Source organism: Propithecus coquereli, unplaced genomic scaffold (assembly GCF_000956105.1).
Source record: "Propithecus coquereli isolate 6110/MARCELLA unplaced genomic scaffold, Pcoq_1.0 Scaffold138, whole genome shotgun sequence".
Classification (NCBI taxonomy): domain Eukaryota; kingdom Metazoa; phylum Chordata; class Mammalia; order Primates; family Indriidae; genus Propithecus; species Propithecus coquereli.
Window position 1 is genome coordinate 3246351 of NW_012138080.1, and position 19085 is coordinate 3265435.

The window sequence follows — 19085 nt, forward strand, 5'->3', positions numbered from 1 at the left end:
GAACTCTATGCAGTTAGCAACAAACATGTTGGTTAGAAATCTTGAGGAAAGGAGGCTTTCTGTCTCCCAGACTAGCATGATTTCCTAAGCTGTTGGGGGGAGAGGTGGGAAGAACTAGCTCTGTGGTGCATCTGGGCTGAGAAGACCACAGGCCCTTACCATGAGCCCCACATATGACCTGCAGGCAGCACAGACCGTCCAGGTCCAGATGCCAAGAGGATGGGAAGGTGGCCCAGAACTAGATATACACAATCTGCCCTACCACCCGCAGTACCTTGACACCATCCCAAGACTGGGGGGGATAGGGACTGCAGGACAACCAAGATTGTCTTCTTCTGCTATCTCAGAATGAAGTGATTAGAGTAAAAAATTAAGTTTTTGAAAATGAAGTGCATGTCTGAATTTTTTTTTTTTTTTGAGACAGGGTCTCACTCTGTCACCCAGGCTAGAGTGCAGTGGCACGAGCACACCTCACTATAACCTCAAACTCTCAAACTCCTGAGCTCAAGTGATCCTCCTGCCTCAGACTCCTGAGTAGCTGGGACTACAGGCATATGCCACCATGTCCTACTAATTTTTGTATTTTTTTTGTAGAGATGGTGTCTCGCTATGTTGCCCAGGCTGGTCTCCTACTCCTGGGCTCAAGTGATCCTCTGGCCTCGGCCTCCCAAAGAGCTGGGATTGTTGGCAGCCACCACCTCCAGCCAAAAAATGTTTTTTTAAAGTTAATTGTCCTGCGGTCACAAAACTAGTAAGTAGAAAAACTAGAAGTCAAAATTGGGTCTACCTTGCAGTGAAGCCCATGCTATCTGCTACTTTATGCCATCTGGAATAGATTTTGACTTCTTTCACCACCTGCACTCAATCACTACTCCCAAATCTTGCTAATTTAGGCAACATCCCCTCTTCTAGGAAGTCACTATTGAGGGCTCCCACCACCAAGTTTATGTGGCCCTCTTTAGGCCTCCCTTCATACTTTGACCCCATCTGTATCACAGACCATACTGTATTTTAACAATCTATGTATATGTTCTCTCCATTAGACAGCAAACTCTTTTTTTTTTATAAAAAAAATTAGTTGTCCAGCTAATTTTCTTCCTTTCTTTAGTAGAGACAGAGGTCTCGCTCTTGCTCAGGCTGGTCTCGAACTCCTGGGCTCAAAGGATCCACCTGCCTCAGCCTCCCAGAGTGCTAGGATTACAGGCATGAGCCACCACCTGGCCAACAGTAAACTCTTGAGTGCAGGAATTAAGTATCTCCAGTGCCTGACACATAGTAAGTGCTTTAGTTCAACAACAGAAGAATACCACTTATATTTGACTGTTTCCCCCACTAAACTTTGAACTTTATAAGATCAAAGAATACATCTAGCTTTATGCACCATTAAATCACTGGAGCCTAACAGTGCCTGGCACAGTTTTCAATAAATATTTTGAATGAATAATTCAGTAAGTAATCTCTCTAATTTACTGTGACTCTGAGTCACATTCCAAGAGCAAGTAGCTTTTTTACATCCTTTTCTTTGTAATAATTTAGTGTTTGAAATTACTTCTACCCTTTAACATATTAAAATTGGTCATTATTTTCCCATTTTCATCCTCACACTTACATGGAACATGATCTCCACTATTTATTTGAAAGTGTGAGAAGATTCGGATTGAGCCTTAGATTTATCCTATTGCAAACGGCTAACGATCACTTTGAACCACTCTCAGGTAAATCTCTGAATGTCATGAATTAGGGGTGGTACTTAGGGGTGAAGTGAACAATTAGCCTCCAATTTACAAGCTTGCTTTTCCCTGGGATAATTGTGTTAAAGTTGCACGTTCCCGCGTGTGACCCTTTCGAGACAAAATCTCCTCAACGGGTGGATTGATTAGGTTACGTACGGCTATGATTAATGAAATCAAAGACGTAGGATAATGCAGGAGTCAAAATAGTATTTGCTAGGTAAGGCTGTGATCTTTTTAAAAATATATGAATCCGAGACACGGCAAAAGGAAAAAAAATAAAAAAATAAAATATTTATAATATATGCTCTCATTCGAGAACTAAGGAAAACGTATTTCCAAATTACCTTTCAAGTGGTTTGCCTGGATTGACAGTCCCGTGGACAAAGGAGGTGACCACACGCTCCTTCGGCCGGCGTCTGCAGTGAGAGCCCACACCCCTGTGGGCGGGGCCGCGGAGCCTCCTGCGACCTGAAGGCGGAGAGGCGTGGCCGAGGGTGGGTCTGGCCGGCAGAGGCGGGGCTGCAGCGAGCGAGAGGCAGGCTGGGAAGCGGCGCCATATTGGCGTCGGCCGCGCTGTATTGTCATAAATAGAGCCGGTTTTGTGGTGTTTTCACTACTCGGTTGGATGCCTCGGCGGTAGTGAGAAAGTGACCTAGCAGGCGAGCTACAAGCGACCTGAGGAAAGTGGACAGGGAGAAGGGAGCGGCAACAACAGGACTCCAGAGCGAAAGACACTCGCTGGAGAGGGAGACGCAGGAAGCGATGAAAGAGATGTCTGCGTAAGTGGTGGGGGGCGGCGGTTGGGGGCGAGGCAGATAGGGGTGAGCTGAGGTGGCCAGCCTGGGGCCCAGTTTCTATTCCCTGCCCCTTGCACCCTGCCCACAGCTCGCCCTAGTGATCTCCTTCCCCGCTCCCGTCCGGTCTGCAAGGGCACCTCCCCTACACTCGGCGGCTCACCTGGCCGCCCCTGTACGGACTTGGGGACTCCTGGAGTCCCCATCTGCCCCCGGCTGTCCCGCCTCCGAGGACGCCCCCAGACAAGGATGAGGAGGGAGAGAGGCGTGGGTGTCGGTAGGGAGAAATTGTCGGTCACTCGCCTGCCCCCAGCACTGTCTGAGCCCGTCTGCTCCTGTCTGCATTGGCGCAAATACCATCCCCCTACCTCCCCCTCCTCCCTTCCCGACCGGCTTTCTTCAGGTCTTCAGGAGTTAAAGACCTATCCCAGCCCATGGGTTTCTTTTTAATAAAGGCTAGGGTCTTTTCGCCGCTGTGCCCACCCTCCCCACTACCCCCTGCCTCCCCACCTACCCACAATATCCACTGGTCTGGACCTCCTGCTCCCACTTTGATAAGTCAGAAACAGTTTCCATGTTTGGCAAGATTTTGTTGTAGCTCCTTACATTTTGGTTTATTAGGAAGTAATTTAAACATTCAGAAAAATGCAGAGAATAGCATAAGCTTCATTTGTGTAGCCACCACCCATTTCTGCCAAAGCATAACATTATATATGTGTGCGTGTGTGTGTGTGTATGGGGTGTGTGTGTATATATATGTGTGCATTTATTTAAAAGAAGCATTCCAAATACATCTGAAGGACTCTCCTACCTCCTTCTCTGGTCCCATTCATCTCCCTCCCCTGAGGGCCCCACAGTCCTGAATTTGATGTTTATTGTTGCTGCGTGTTTTTTGTTTTAATGCTATTACTACGTATGCATGTGTCCATAATAACTCACATTGTTTTACTTGTTTTTAAACTTTATATGACTAATATCATACTGTCATTCTGCAGCTTCTTTAGAGCAAACATGGTGTCTTTGAGCTTTGTTTATGTTGATATTTTCTTTCAGTTCTAATTAATTCATATTAATTCCATTGTAGGGATGCACCCTAGTTTAATCTTTTTCCTGTTAGTGACTAGTTTAGGTTCTAAGTTTTTAATGTTACAGTATGGCAGTGAACACTTTTTTATGTGTCTCCTCGTACACTTTTAACTAGAATTTCCCTAGGATGTTTGCCTATAAGAGAAATTGATGGGTTGAAAGGAATGTGGGATTCTGTTGTTTTTTCCTCCTCTCCCGCAATCTAGAGGAGGGAAGTTCAGAACCCTAGATTTGGAATTTTAGGGCCAGTAGGCACCTAGATAGCCAACTTTTTGGACATACAGATAAGAAAGTAAGACCTAAGATTAGTGTCAGAACTGAAGTAGTTACGGAGGGGAGAATGGAATGGTGCAAAGAGGTTTTGGGGTTCAGATTCTGGTTTTTCCTCTCATTTTTTTTGGTGGAGGAACCATTTTTAAATTTTTTTACTTCAAAATATTAATTAAGGGGGTACAAGTGTTTTTGTTACATGGATACCATGTATAATGCTTAAGTCAGGGCTTTTGGTGTGCCAGTCACCAGAATAGTGTTCATTGTTCCCAATACGTGAGTTTTTATCACACACACACACCCCCACCCTCCCCCTTCTTGGTTTCTTCTGTTGCTTTGTACCTGTGTATACCTATCTGTTAGCTCCCACTTATTAGTGAGGACATACGGTGTTTGATTTTCCATTCCTGAGATACTTCACTTAAGATAATGGTCTCCAGTTCCATCCATGTTGCTGCACATGACATTATTTCATTGCTTTTTATGGCTGAGTAGTACTCCATGGTGTGTTGTGTGTGTATATATATACACACACAACACACACACACAACACAGTTTCTTTATCCACTCCTAAGTTGGTGGGCACTTAGCTTGATTCCACATCTTTGCAATTGTGAATTGTGCTGTGATTAACATTTGAGTGCAGGTGTCTTTTTTTTTTTATAAAATGACTTTATTTCCTTTAGATAGATACTCAGCAGTAGGATTGCTGGATTGAATGGTAGGTCTACATTTGTTTGAGGAATTTTCATACTGTTTTCCGTATTAGAGGTTATACTAATTTGCAGTGTCACCAACAGGTTATAAGCATTCCTTTCTCTCTGAGATCCAAGAGATCCACTTAACATCTCTTGTTTTTTGACTTTTTAATGCCATTCTGATAGGGGTAGGGTGGTATCTCATTGTGTCTTCCTCTCTTTGAACTTGAGGTACTTATCTTTAAAATGGCACTTATTCAGTCCCTACCCGTTAGGGTTATTATTGTGATTAATTAAATAATCATATATAAAGAATCAGTCTGTCCTATACATTTACTATATAGGACACACACAACAAATGCAATACCAAAATACCTCTCTCGTTCTTAGAGGTAAAAAGCCAAATCTTTAAAAAGAAATTACAACTGGAAATAACTAATTGAAATTTTGTTTGTTCAAAGTAAATACTGAAGAGAAATTAAAGTAATTGATATTGATGTTTGCTTTTTGTTTCTTACAGTCATTTTGGAAGGTATATAGGCTATTTTTATCTTTCATTTGATTTTCCCTATGTAGTGAAATTTTTAGCTAAAGAGCATGCCTTTAGTGTTAAGTCAGTGTTTTGACCAGTTAAAATCCAAGAACAATCACTATTGTTTATGTTATTTTTTACAGGGCTAATTTATTTAAGATTATATTCTTGCTGTTGGTGCTAATGGCCCTTCATGAAAGCATGGTGAGCATAGATGGTAGGGTTAGTTGGTTAGCATGTATGTTTTACTTTACTTTCATAGCAACATAAAAAGTTTTACCAACCCCTGCTAGTTCCAAAATTTATTTTGAAATTCTTGGTCTGTGTAAACCCAACATCTCTGACCTTCTGTTGTACTTTTTTCAAGACTGTAATTTCCTGATGGGTAGGGTCTTTGGAGGGTGGCTTGTATTGTATCCTATAAAAGGTTTCCATTTAATGTAAAGAATTCGATAATTAATCTATGTGAAAATGGTATACGTACCAGTATAAAATGAAGAGAACAATTAACTAGTGTCACAACATGTTAGGACTGTAAGCTCAGATTCAAGCAAAGGATGTTAATATAGGTTTCCCAAGGACAAATCTAGTTGTGATTTCTTTTTAAAAGCCAGATTATTTCACAAGGACCTTCTAATGGGATGTTTTTGTTTCTTTTCTGGGGGGAAATCCCATTGTTTTTACTAAGAGCTTTCTTTCAAGTGGTTGACTGCTTTTCAGAGATTCTAGAATCTGAATAGTACTTAAGTCTGCAGGGTATAGAGGAGGTAGCCCTGGCACAGATCCCATTCAGGCTCTTTGCATTTGAGCTGAGTGATATTGGTATAGTTGTCCTGATGCCAACACATGCTGCTTTTGGCTTGAAAAGACATCTTAACCATGAAAGCTAGAGGCCTTATGAATAGCCCTTCATAAACATAAACAAAAAATACCCATTTTTCCTTTAAAAAAAAAGTGCACCTCCTGTTAGCACTAAGTAAACTTTTAAGGTAGCTAAATTAATGTGAGTGAATTGGGAGATTCGGTGTATCAGTATGGTATGATACTTTAAGTTTTTTCTGCTGTTCATTTTTCTTGAACAGAAACACGGCGCTGGACAGCCAGCGTCAGCAAAAGCATTATGGAATTACCTCTCCAATTAGTTTGGCATGTCCTAAAGAAATTGATCATATTTACACACAGAAATTAATTGACGCCATGAAACCATTTGGAGTGTTTGAAGATGAGGAAGAATTGAACCACAGGTATGTAATTGAAAACTGTAAAATATTTTATGGTACATTGTTTAATCATTAATTCCACAAACATATTGAGTACCTACTATGTCCCTGCTTAGGGGTACAGAAATGACAAAAAGAAGATAAATGTTGGCCTTCCTGGAGCTTACATTATAGGTGGGGGTTAGAGAAAGAGATTAACAATTATCCAAATAAGTAAAATAAGTACAGTGTTACACATGAGAAGTGCTGTTGAGAAAAATAAAGCTAGAGGTAGAGGTTTTCATGGAAGGCCTCATTGAGAAAGTCACATTTAAGTGAACATTTGAAGATGAGAGAGGGAGCCATATGTATATTTGAGGGAAGAGCCTTCTAGGCAGAAAGCCTGAGGTGGGAGTATACCTGGTGTATTTGAGGAGTGCATAGCAAGATATCCTGGGTATCTGAAGCAGAGCAAGTAAGCAGGAAAATATGGGATTAAAGAAAGTGAGGTAGGAAAGAGCTTGAAGGACAAGGGTACTTAGGACCCTATAAGGCATTGTAAAGGTTTTGGTTTACTGTGAGTGAAATGGGAAGCTATTAGGGTTTTGAGTAGAAGATTGACATGATCTGACTCGTGTTTTAACACAGTCACTCTGACTGCTCTATTGAGAGTAGTCTGAAGAGAGATGCAAGGGCAGAAGCAGAGTGACTAGTTAGCAAGCCATTATAGTGGCCCCAGGGGGAATTGATGGTGGCTGGAACCTGGAGGAATACTGTAGGGGTGATAAGTAGTAGAATTCTGGGTATATATTTAAAGGTGGGGTTGTTAGAATTTGATGACTAAGGAATATGAGAGAGAGAGAGAAAGGTGTCAAGGATGATGCCAAGATTTTTGGTCTTGGCACCTTGAAGGATAGAGTTCCATTATCTGGAGAAGACTGAGGGAGAGGCAAGTTTGGACAGATCTGGAGTTCAGTTTTGCATATGTTATCTTTGAAATGTCTGGACTGCTTTTCTTTTTTAAATGTGGATTTGTATATGCCCTTGATTGCAAGTTTGTTTTAATAATATGAAACTGCTTTTATTAAGTAATATTTCACAGAAATTGACCAATAATTAATTTACTCATTTTACTTATCCAAATACCTATTATTGGCAATGAGAGAATTCTAGCCTCTGTTGCCACATTGAATTAATTCTATAATAAATCCAAGAAAGTTGACAGTTCACTTGGCATCTGTAGCCTCATTGAATGTAAATTTATGATTTTTGTTAGGCTTTTGAATTTTTAAGATAGCTCAAAGACCCAAATTCTGTCATCACATTTATCATCTCTTTGTTACTCTTAGAGATCTAAGAATACCAAAGAGATGTGCCGTGAATCCACAGATGTGATAGCATTATGACGTGTATAATATGCTTTTACTCTAACATCAACACAAAGGGTACTGCTTATATGTTTATTGCTTTAATACTTTTTGATTTTTTGTTTTAATCTAAAGCATGTTATTTTTTATTATAGATTGGTTGTTCTTGGTAAATTGAACAATTTAGTAAAAGAATGGATTTCTGATGTCAGTGAGAGTAAGGTAAGACTGAACTACATGGAATTCTCAGTTTCATTATATCCTGGTCATTCATCCTGGTAGTAAGATGCAGGAGTTGAGAATTATCTGAAAGACATTAAAACTTGGCTCTCTGGTATATACTTGGGAATAAATTGGTCAACAGTTGAATTTCTAACTAGATGAGGATTTACCCCAGAAGTAGCCAATATATAGCTGCAAGTCCACATAATTGTCTTATTTGACCCGTATGTAGTGGGCCAAAATTTGTTGATTTTTATTTTTAAATATTTATTTATTTAGAAACAGGGTCTCTCTCTATTTCCCTATTTACAGTGCAGTGGTGTCATCATAGCTCACTGCGACCTCAAACTCCTGGGTTCAAGCAATCCTGCCTCAGTCTCCCAAGTAGCTGGGACTACAGGCACACACCACCACGCCCAGCTAAGTTTTCTATTTTTTTGTAGAGACGGGGTCTCACTATGTTGTCATGCTGGTCTTGAAGTCCTGGCCTCAGGGGATCTTCCTGCCTCAGCCTCCCAAAGTGCTAGGATTACAGGCATGAGCCACTGCACCCAGCCTCAAAATTTAAATATCAAGAGATTTTACTTAAAAAGCTCAGTTTCAGACTTCTTATAAAATAAAATATCGTATCTGGCAATGCTGGGCCTGCCTTTGTGTATAGTAAGAAGAGACTTGAATGGGATTGGGCTCCTGCCCTTTAGTGCCTCATGGCCCTACCTCTCCCTGTTCTCTCTGACAGAATGATGGCCATTTATTAGTTTCTGTGTTTCTTGTATGGGATTCCCTTATTTGCATACCTCTTTGGCCCCATGAAAAATAGGAGTTTGCAAACCCAAACTTAAAACTATGAAACTTTTTCCCCCTCCTGTAGCTTAACTATTTTTCCTCTGAAATTGAGTCCATTTTCCTGGTTTTTATAGTATAGTCCTCCCTTGGTATTCTCAGGGAATTGATCCATGACCCCCAAGGATACCAAGATCTGCTCAAGTCCCTTATATAAAATAGTGTAGTATATATTTGCACATAACCTATGCACATCTTCCTGTATACTTTCAGTCATCTCTAGATTACTTATAATACCTAATACAATGTAAATGTTATGTAAATAGTTTTTACTGTATTGCTTTTTAATTTGCATTATTTTTTATTGTTATTTTTAATTTTTTTTCCTGATATTTTTGATCCTCAGTTGGTTGAATCCGCAGATGCAGAACCTGTAGATGCGGAACCGTAGATGCGGAACCTGCAGATACGGAGGGCCAACTGTATTTTGAATATAATTCAATTTTCATAATTGCCTCAGAATTATCACTATGAATATTATTTTACTGGCTGTACTAGAATGAGGTAGGGCATGTTCAACTGGATGATAACATTTGCCCCTTCACTTAAGTGGCCTAAACTTGTATTTTAAGTTTTTTTGTCTGTTTTTTATAGTTTCCCCATCTCTGCCTTAACAGCAATCATTTGAAAGTTAACATCTCACAGTTGTCACATGTCTAGCTGTACAGTCCCTTTCCGCCCCTTAATCTGCATGGGTTTAGAACTTAGATAAACACCTGCCTAGAATTCTTTCTTTTACATATTTCATTATGTCTTTCTGTACCTATGATAAATATGTAGAATTGGTTCTTTTAAACAATTGACTCAGGTTATGAGTCTACTAAGACTACAGTCATTGAGTTTAACATGGTTTTTATGCTATTTACGTTTGCTGCCAAAAGGCTATCTGGCTCATTTCTGAACTGTCAGCAGAGTTATCAATAGTTGAGGTTGTTGAAATGCTAGTTACAAGTTATGAAAAAATTAAATCAGTTTTAACATCTCCATTGAATAGGTAAGGTGATTGGTCATTTTCTATGTGAATTATAATTCTTTTTCATTTATGTATATTTTAGTTTGGAAAATATCTGAAGGATTTGAATTAGATGAAAGATCACTTGAATATGTTGCACACAATTGGGATATTTAAACCTCATTAGTCTAGAACCCCAGATCAAATCATTTTAGTTAAATATTGTGGCCGTAACGAAAATATTTAGCACTGTGATTCAGCATATCACTTTCTCGTAAGTCATGCAAGGATCATACTTTTCAAAGCAAAAAGGTAAACTAAAAGGTTTTTTAAGGTCATGGTTTCTCCATCCTTTTGATTTACTAGTCAGTAAATTCACTGACTTTCTGGCTTTAAAATTATTTGTAATATTCTTGAAACATTAATATCCATTAAACAGAGGAAGTAAAAACAATATCCTAGTATAGAGACACTTTTATTCAAGTTAATCAGCAGATATTATTCTTTGGAACTTGGACTGGGCATAATGAGGAAATTCAGAGAAGTAGTAGACACAGTTCTCATCTTTGAGAAATTTAAATATGGTTGAAGAGGTGAGACTTACATACCAAAAAAAGGTCAATAAATGTAGTATAAAAGAATTTAAAGATTATAATGGTCGAGGAACAGAGGAAAAAGAGCTTGCTATGGAGTGAGGATAACCAGGGAAGGCTTCACAGAGAGGTGGAGCTTGATGTGAAGTTTGAAAAATGGATGGTATTAAGATACCTAGAGAGGATGGGCATTCGAGGCAGGGACAATGGCAGATGCAGGAGGTTGAATAGAGAAGGGGCAACAAATGTGAGGGATATAAGCTAAGAATGGGTAAGAATGAATATAAGTTTGGGCAGTTAGGATAATGCAGAATGGAAATAGGGAAGTCAGAAGGGGATACCTGGTTTTAATTGTAGGAAGACGTTTTTGCTTGTTTGAGGCATGGATACTGAAGTGGATCAGGATGTGTCTGAGTGAAAATAACTGATGGGCATTTGGAATTGGCTCTGAAGAGAGGTGAAAAGTAGCATTTTAATTGTGGCGTGATATAAGAAATATTAATTAAAGTTGTTATATTAGCTATCATAAGGAGAACATACCAAGAATGACCCTGATTCTGCAGAGCTGGAATCAAGAAATTAAATACACCTGTCACACAAACTAGAGAGGAGATAAGATTGGACAAAAGTATCGTGTTGTAGAAAGCTGAAAGCATGTGAGTTCTGTAATTAAGAAGAGTTCCTTGGTGACTCTCAAGAGTGATGAGACCAAAGATAGGCAGTTGGAGGGGGCAAGTAGGGTCAAGTAATTAAAAAGATCTTTTTCTTAAGGTAAAGATGTGTGCATGTTTAATAGACATGAATTTATTTTGTCTTCCCTCTTTAACACCCTCATTACTTGAAGTTGCAAACAAAAGAGCCCTGAAATTCTCATCTTAACAACGTTGACAAATATGCTGTATATCATTTGCTTAATAAAGGGCAATAGGCATTAAGGTGATTTTTGTGATAAATAATTTGAATAATTGAATGTCTTTTGCTTAATTTTATTTTAGAATCTCCCACCTTCTGTTGTGGCTACTGTTGGTGGTAAAATTTTCACATTTGGATCCTATAGGCTTGGAGTACACACCAAAGGTAACTGCTTTTCTATGTTCTAGTGAAAAGAATTTTCAATAACAAACTCTTATTGTTCATAATTAGAAAATACAAGAGAACAAAATTCCCATTATCTCACTATTCAGAACTAGTCATTAACATTTTGTTATACTCATTTTCCATACTTCTGTACATGTTTGTATGTACTTTAACAAAAATAAAATACATAATATACTCTTCTTAATAAATACTTTTATTTGTAGGAGCTGACATTGATGCACTTTGTGTAGCTCCAAGACACGTGGAGAGATCTGATTTTTTTCAGTCTTTTTTTGAAAAATTGAAACATCAAGATGGCATTAGAAACTTAAGAGTAAGTATCCTCTGACATTTAATATTTTGAACTTAGTTCAGTAACAACTACCTGTAAAAGCTAGGGCTTAAGATTATTGAAATACCTCTTAAGAAGTTACTGTATCTTGTTAAAAGGACACATAATGATTAAGAGCATAGGCCTTATAGTTATATAGACCTGGATTTGCATCTAGAATCTACCCACGCATTAGCTCTTAGGCAATGCTCAAATTGCCTAACTCTGTGAGCCTCAGTTTTCTCATCTGTAAAAGAGATGTGGTATTATCTTTTTATAAGGTTTTTCTAAGGATTAATGAGGTAATTTACATAAGCCACTTACTGTGATATCTGATAAATGATTGGTGCATATCAAATGTTGGGCACAAGTTCAATATAGAAATCTGGGAAAGCTTTCAGACAAGGAGGTTAAGAATTTGTTAGGTTAGGGGATTAAGAAAGTGTCAGAAAGCCATCATTTCTACTAAATCAATCCAAACTATGTTGACTATTACTATTTTTGATAGATTAGTCATGAGGTCTCATTTTTTAATTTGTAACACCAGTGCTCTTTCTAAATAATTAGTTTCCAATTTAGACCCAATACATAATAAGTACCCAGATGATAGCAGTTCTGCTGGCCAGTTTATGAGAAATATTTTTAGGAGGATACTAAGATAATTGCTATCGTAGCCATTTTGTATATCTTAAATAACACAGGTCACAAAGTAGAAGTACTTATCTGGAATGTAAGACCAAGAACATTTTATCTTTTTCTATTGAGTTAAAATACAAATTGGGAGCAAAGATATTCACATTATTGGCAGTTAGGGAAGATAGAGAAAGGATTATACTTATGTGTAATAATTATTTTCCTCATCGTAGGCTGTAGAAGATGCCTTTGTACCTGTTATAAAATTTGAATTTGATGGTATTGAAGTAAGTGTTTGATATTTTTCTGACTTTATAATCGAACTATTTAACCCATAAGTTGTTTTTGTTTTGAAGTCAAACTTGATATAGGTTCATATTTTTAAAAAATAAGTGAGTCTTTAAATTGTCCCTTACCTCTCTCCTATTTTTTATTGTCTTCTCACCGTGGAAAATGAACCAACCTCTATCCCTCTATGATTTTTATACACACCCTTCTTATTCCTATAATCTCTTATTGAGTGTTTACATCATTATAAGCTTATAAACAGTGTTCAAAGATGAGCCTTTAGTATACCAAATCACCGTTCTTTGCTGTGTGACATTTTCCTTTTTGGGGAATTAATAATTGTCTTGGGTTTTGTTTGCTTGGTCTTTATACTTACGACTAACTGTACCCTAGTCTTTCCTGGTCTTCTAAATCTCCTCTAAATAAGCTTAGATTTATCAGGTATTATGTTATCACCTTGGGGGGAAACAACCTCACTGAGTGTTCTCACCTGCTCCAGTCTAACCTGATTGTTCTCCATGACTAGTATACAGCTGTCACCCTGGCATATTCCGTTACTATCATCCTGGGGTTTCCTTTCGTTTCTCTCTAGAGTTTTCTTTTTTCTTGTTTTATTTGCATTTTAGTGAAGCTCATCCTAGCTTCCTAAGAAAGAGCACTTTTTTTTTTTTATGATGTCTTGCATGTTTAAAAATGTCTTTATTCTATTCTTAACACTAAATTGATAATTTGGCTGAGTGTAACATTCTAGGTAGCAAGTGATTTTTCTCAGAATTTTGAAGGCCTTGCTTCATTGTCTTCTGGCTTCTGTACTATGTTGTGAGGTGTGATGCCATTTTGCTTCTTCATTCTTTGTATATGACCAGTTATGTCTCTTTGGAAGCTTATTTGATCTTTTTTTCATAATTGTAAAATTCATGATAAATATACTTTGGTATGTATCTTTTCAACCAATATGCTAGGCACTCAGTAGTTCTCTTTCAATTTGGAAATTCCTATTCTTCAGTTCTGGAAGTTTTATTGAATTCTGTTGGATTTCTTACCTTTGTTTTTTTTTTTTTTTCCCCTGAAATTCTGACATTTGTATGTTGGACCTCCAGGACTGCCTTTGATTTTTTTTTAATCTCTTCCTTCCCACTTAACCACATCTTCATAGTTTTGTTATGCTTTTTGAGGTTTTCTCATCTTCCAGACTTTCTATTGTTTTTCATTTCTCCTGTTATATTTTCAATCTTTTGTTTTATTTTTTTAAGATAGAGTCTCTCTCTGTCGCCCAGGCTAGAGTATGGTGGTGTCATCACAGCTCACTGCAACCTCCAACTCTTGGGCTCAAGCAATCCTCCTGCCTCAGCCTCCCGAGTAGCTGGGACTACAAGGCACGAACCACCACACCTGGCTAATTTTTGTGTTTTTTTGTAGAGATGGAATCTCACTGTGTTGCTCAGGCTGGTATGGAACTCCTGGCCTCAAGCAACCCTCCTGCCTCTGCCTCCCAAAATGCTAGGACTACAGGCATGAGCCACCACACCCAGCCCATATTTTTAGTTTCTTTTTTTTTTTTTTTGAGACTGTGTCTTGCTCTGTCACCCTGGCTAGAGTGCAGTAGCATCATCAGAGCTCACTGTAACCTCCAAGTCCTGGGCTCGTGGTCCTCCTGCCTCAGCCTCCCGAGTAGCTGGGACTACAGGCACACACCATGATGTCCAGCTAATTTTTCTATTTTTTATAGAGATGGGGTTTCGCTCTTGCTGAGACTGGTCTTAAACTCCTGGCCCCAAGCAGTCCTCCCACCTCGGCCTCCCAAAGTGCTGAGATTACAGGTGTGAGTCAGCCGCACGGCCTCATATTTTTAATCCTTTTTTATTCTTTAGATGTTCCTTTTTATTTATGTATGTATTTACTTACAGCCTTCTGTCCTTATTTCTTAGATACAACATATTTATCTGCTTTCTTAGGTCTGCTAGTTCTGTTACCACTTGTCCATCTGCTTTCCAGCTTTCATAGCTTTTCCTGTTGTCTCTTTTTGTTCTCTTTGTCCTAGTAGGTTTTGCCTTGAAAATCAAAATAAAACTCAACAAGAAACAAAATGAAATTTTTCTGTTATTTTAGTGAGGTTTCAAGAGGAAGTGAATGTAAATGTGTATTGGATCTTCCATCTTTATTTAGAAATCCGCTCACAAAGTTTTGATGGTTTTTTTTTAAATGCTTGACATATATGCTAAAATTAAAATACTTTCCTTAATTTGAGATTTCAATTACCTTAACAAAACTTTACAATGGTTTTCCCATGTGAAATTGCTATATAGGCCTTTTGAAGTTTTGGTAGAACTTCCCAAACTAATAATTAGAATTTTTTACATTTTTAGGTGGGATGGGGGAGGATGAACTAGAAGAAGAAAAAGTAATATTTTTCTTTTTTTGTATCTTTCCAAAGATTGATCTAGTCTTTGCAAGATTGGCAATACAGACCATATCAGATAATTTAGATCTGAGGGACGACTCTCGCCTGAGAAGCCTTGACATAAGATGTATTCGCAGCTTAAATGGTAAGCTTCTAAGAAGAAATCTCAGATACCTGCTTGAAAACAGTTAGACTAAAAAAGAGATCTTTTTGCAGAATTGACTATCAGTGGACTTTTTTAGGGATTAGACTAACTCATTTTAAAAGGATATAATTTTCTTTATATAAATAACATCACATTCAATTATCCTAAAAAACACAAGTTTTTTTGGAAGTTGTTTGTGTTTATAGTAGTGGTTCTCAAACTTACTGATTGCAGGACCCGTTTATACTTTTAAGATTTATTGAGGACCCCAAAGAGCTTTTGTTTCTGTGGGTTGTCTGTCAGTATTTACCATTATAGACATAAAAATTTTTTTGAATTTTTACATATTCATTTAGAAGTAACAGTAATCCCATTATAAGTTAATATAAGCTTTTATGTGTGAAGAATGCCTTTTTTTTTAAAGAGATTTTTGCAAATCTCTGTAGTATTCTACCTAATAGAAGATAGTTAGATTCTCATATTTGCTTCTACAATCTATTGTAATATTTTGTTTTGGTTAACATACAGGAAGAAAATCTGGCCTCCTAGAGATATGTAGTTGGAAAAGGGAGGAGTGTTTTAGTAGCCTTTTCAGATAATCATGGATATTCTTCTTCAATTCTACACCCAAACTTTACTGGTGACCACAGTTTCTTTTTTAACAGCGTTATTGGGGTATTATTACATACCATAAAATTCATCCTTTTCAGGTGTACAATTCACTAGTCTGTAGTATGTTCACAGAATTGTACACTTACAGTCTAATTTTAGGACATTACATCACCTCAAAAGATCCCTCATACCCATTTGCAGTCATTTCCCCTTCTGACTCCCAGTCCCAGCCAACTACTAATTTACTTTCTCTATAGATTTGTTTATTCTATAGATTTGCCTTTTTTAGACTTTTCATGTAAATGGAATCATATAATATGTGGTCTTTTGTGTTCTGGCTTTCATTTAATGTAATGTTTGTGAAGTTCATCCATGTTCGTAGTTTGTTCTGTTTTATTGCTGAATGTGATTGATAGTTTCTTAAAGGTTCGAGTATGGAATCTAAAACCATATCAAACTTTTTTTTACTCTGTTACATGAAAATCCATTGGTCTGTCTTGTTCTTTGAATGGTTCTTTTACCCGTGCATGTTATACAGTCATGCCATGGTCATTTGGAAAATTTTGGGTCACAAGGTTATTTGGATTTTCCAAATGTTGACACACATTTCATTATAAAATATTAAAAAATTAGCATTCATTAATATCACTACTAATGTCATCAGAAAAGTCTTTTATTTTATTTTTATGTATTTATTTGGAGATAGCGTCTTGCTTTGTTGCCCCAAGTAGAGTGCAGTGGTGTGATCATACTCAAGGCAACCTCAAACATCTGGACTCAAGAAATTCTCCCACCTCTAGCTGGGATTACAGGCATGCACCCCCACACCCAGCTAATTTTTTTAGTATTTTATAGAGACGGGGGCTTGCTGTGTTGCCAGGCTGGTCTCAGACTCCTGGGTTCAAGCAATCCTCCTGCCTTGGCCTCCCAAAGTGCTAGGATTGTAATGAGCCGCCATGCCCAGCCTAGAAAAGTCTTTTAAGTATTGGAAAGTTCACGGTAGCAGATACAAGTTGTCCAAAATTGTAATTTAACTTGAAAGGTTAAATTGTATTATTGGCAACAAATTTCATCATTCGTTTTCCTTGAAGTAAGGAGCTCACTTTGTTCATTTTTTAGGAAAGAGCTAACTGTGAATAACTATAATTTATTTATATGTCAATCATTCTTTCAAGTAAAACTGGTGTTCCTTGAAAAAAGCAGGTAATTCAGCTTAGAACTCAAACAATCTTAAATGTTCTTTTCCCTTTTTTTAACTGTAAGTTTGTGGCAGTGAAGATACATTGTCTGCTAGTATGGTTTGTCGTCGCTATCTTGATTCATTGCCAAGATACCAGCAGTTTTATCCACCATTGCTTTTCTACCATCAGTGCAAATGTTAACATGGTGAAAAAGACAAAGAAAGCCATAGTATCATTATGAAAATAGGTTTGACCTCACAGATTCCTAGGGGTGCATAGACCATACTTTGATAACCACTGGTTTACAGTGTCTTTTGTTTAACTTAATCATTGCACTTTGCTCTATTTCCAGAGTGTAACAATAAATCACAGTATTTGTAGAAAAGGTTTGCATCACAGTAATAACAATTTTATAACTTGGAGGTGTTTGATTAATAAAGTCAAACATGGAAAGAAACTAAAAAAAATACTCAGGCCCATCTCTATTTTAATATTGGATTGCATTACCCACGTACTGTTTAATTTTTTTAAAGCAAAGTGATTTCTCTTATGTAAGTGCTAAATTTCAAAATACATAGAGAAAATAAACCCTGATATTTATAATCTTTCACAATTTTAACATTTGAGAGTCTAGAATTGGGAGGGCATTTGAATTAACTGAGTTTTGTTGCATAGTGAAAAATGCATGCTCTGTCTTTTTCAGGTTGTAGAGTTACTGATGAAATTTTACATTTAGTGCCAAATAAAGAAACTTTTAGACTCACCCTAAGAGCAGTCAAATTATGGGCAAAACGTAAGTATCCCAAGTCTTTTGTGTTTACATTATAAAATTCTAATTTTTCGTCGTCAAAGATGGAAGCTCGTATGGAAACTCTGAATCTATTGATATTGTTGGGGGTTGAGGACCAGTAAACTTTGAAATAGCTATTTTTTAGGTACAGCAGTTGTGGTGTTCTGATGGTGTGACTCTACCTCTTTCTGCCTCAGGTGAAAACTAAAAGTTCCCTGACTTTCCATCTTAGGTTTCAGCCAGGCAGTCAGAGTAAGTCAGAAATTGAAGACTGAGATCCTTACTGATCTTTAAGCTCCCTATGGGCAGGACCACCTTACACATCTTCGTACCCCCACCAGCAGCAAAGAGTCTGGTTTATACTATAGTAGGTGTTCAAGAAATATATTAAATGAAGAGCCTACAGGGATGCTTTTAACTTGTTTTTCCCTTATAGCACTTCCAATAAAACCAGGAACTACACTAGTTTATATAGAGAGAATGTGGTTTATAAAAGGCCTTTCACCTATTCCTGACTGGCACAACACATTCTGTATTATTTGTAACTATAGGCATGCCTTGGAGATATTGCAGGTTTGGTTCCAGACCACTGCAGTAAAGCAAAAGTCACTCAAATTTTCTGGTTTCCCAGTGCATATAGAAGTTATGTTTATACTCTACTATAGTCTATTAAGTGTGCAATGACATAATGTCTAAAAAAAGTACATACCCTAATTTAAAAATACTTTATTGATAAAAGATGCTAACAATCACCTAAGCCTTCAGCAAGTTGTAATCTTTTTGCTGGTGGAAGGTCTTGTGTTGGTGTTGATGGCTGCTGACTGAAAAGGGTGGTGTTTGCTGAAGGTTAGGGTGGCTGTGGCAATTTCTTAAAATAAGACAACAGTGAAATTTGCCACTCGGATTGATTGTTTCATGAAAGATTTCTCTGTAGCATGCTATGCTGTTTGATAGCATTTTACCCACGGGCAGAACTTCTTTCAAAATTAGAGTCAGTCCTCTCAATCCCTGCCACTGCCTTATCGACTAAGTTTATGGAATATTCTAAATCCTTTGTTGTCATTTCAGCAGTGTTAGCTGCATCTTCACCAGGAGTAGATTCCATCTTAAGAAGCCACTTTATTTGCTCATCTATAAGAAGCAACTTCTCATCCATCAAAGTTTTATCATGAGATTGCAGCAATTCAGTCACTTCTTCAGGCTCCGCTTCTAATTCTAGTTCTCTTGCTGTTTCTGCTACATCTGCAGTTACTTCTTCCACTGAAGTCTTAAACCCCTTAAAGTCATCCCTGAGGGTTGGAATCAACTTCTTCCAAATTCTCGTTAATGTTGATATTT

General features: G+C 37.6%; 1 protein-coding gene across 1 annotated transcript in view; it reads left to right on the forward strand.

The window, feature by feature from the left end:
• The first annotated feature begins 2398 nt into the window (after positions 1-2398).
• PAPOLG (poly(A) polymerase gamma) overlaps positions 2399-19085 on the forward strand; it is a 35730-nt gene continuing 19043 nt past the window's right edge. The window contains exons 1-8 of the mRNA XM_012639180.1: positions 2399-2512; positions 6196-6357; positions 7835-7901; positions 11285-11366; positions 11591-11700; positions 12564-12617; positions 15053-15164; positions 17661-17750. Coding sequence (XP_012494634.1) covers positions 2496-2512; positions 6196-6357; positions 7835-7901; positions 11285-11366; positions 11591-11700; positions 12564-12617; positions 15053-15164; positions 17661-17750 — 694 coding nt within the window. The 5' untranslated portion in view covers positions 2399-2495. The remainder of the gene's footprint in view (positions 2513-6195; positions 6358-7834; positions 7902-11284; positions 11367-11590; positions 11701-12563; positions 12618-15052; positions 15165-17660; positions 17751-19085) is intronic.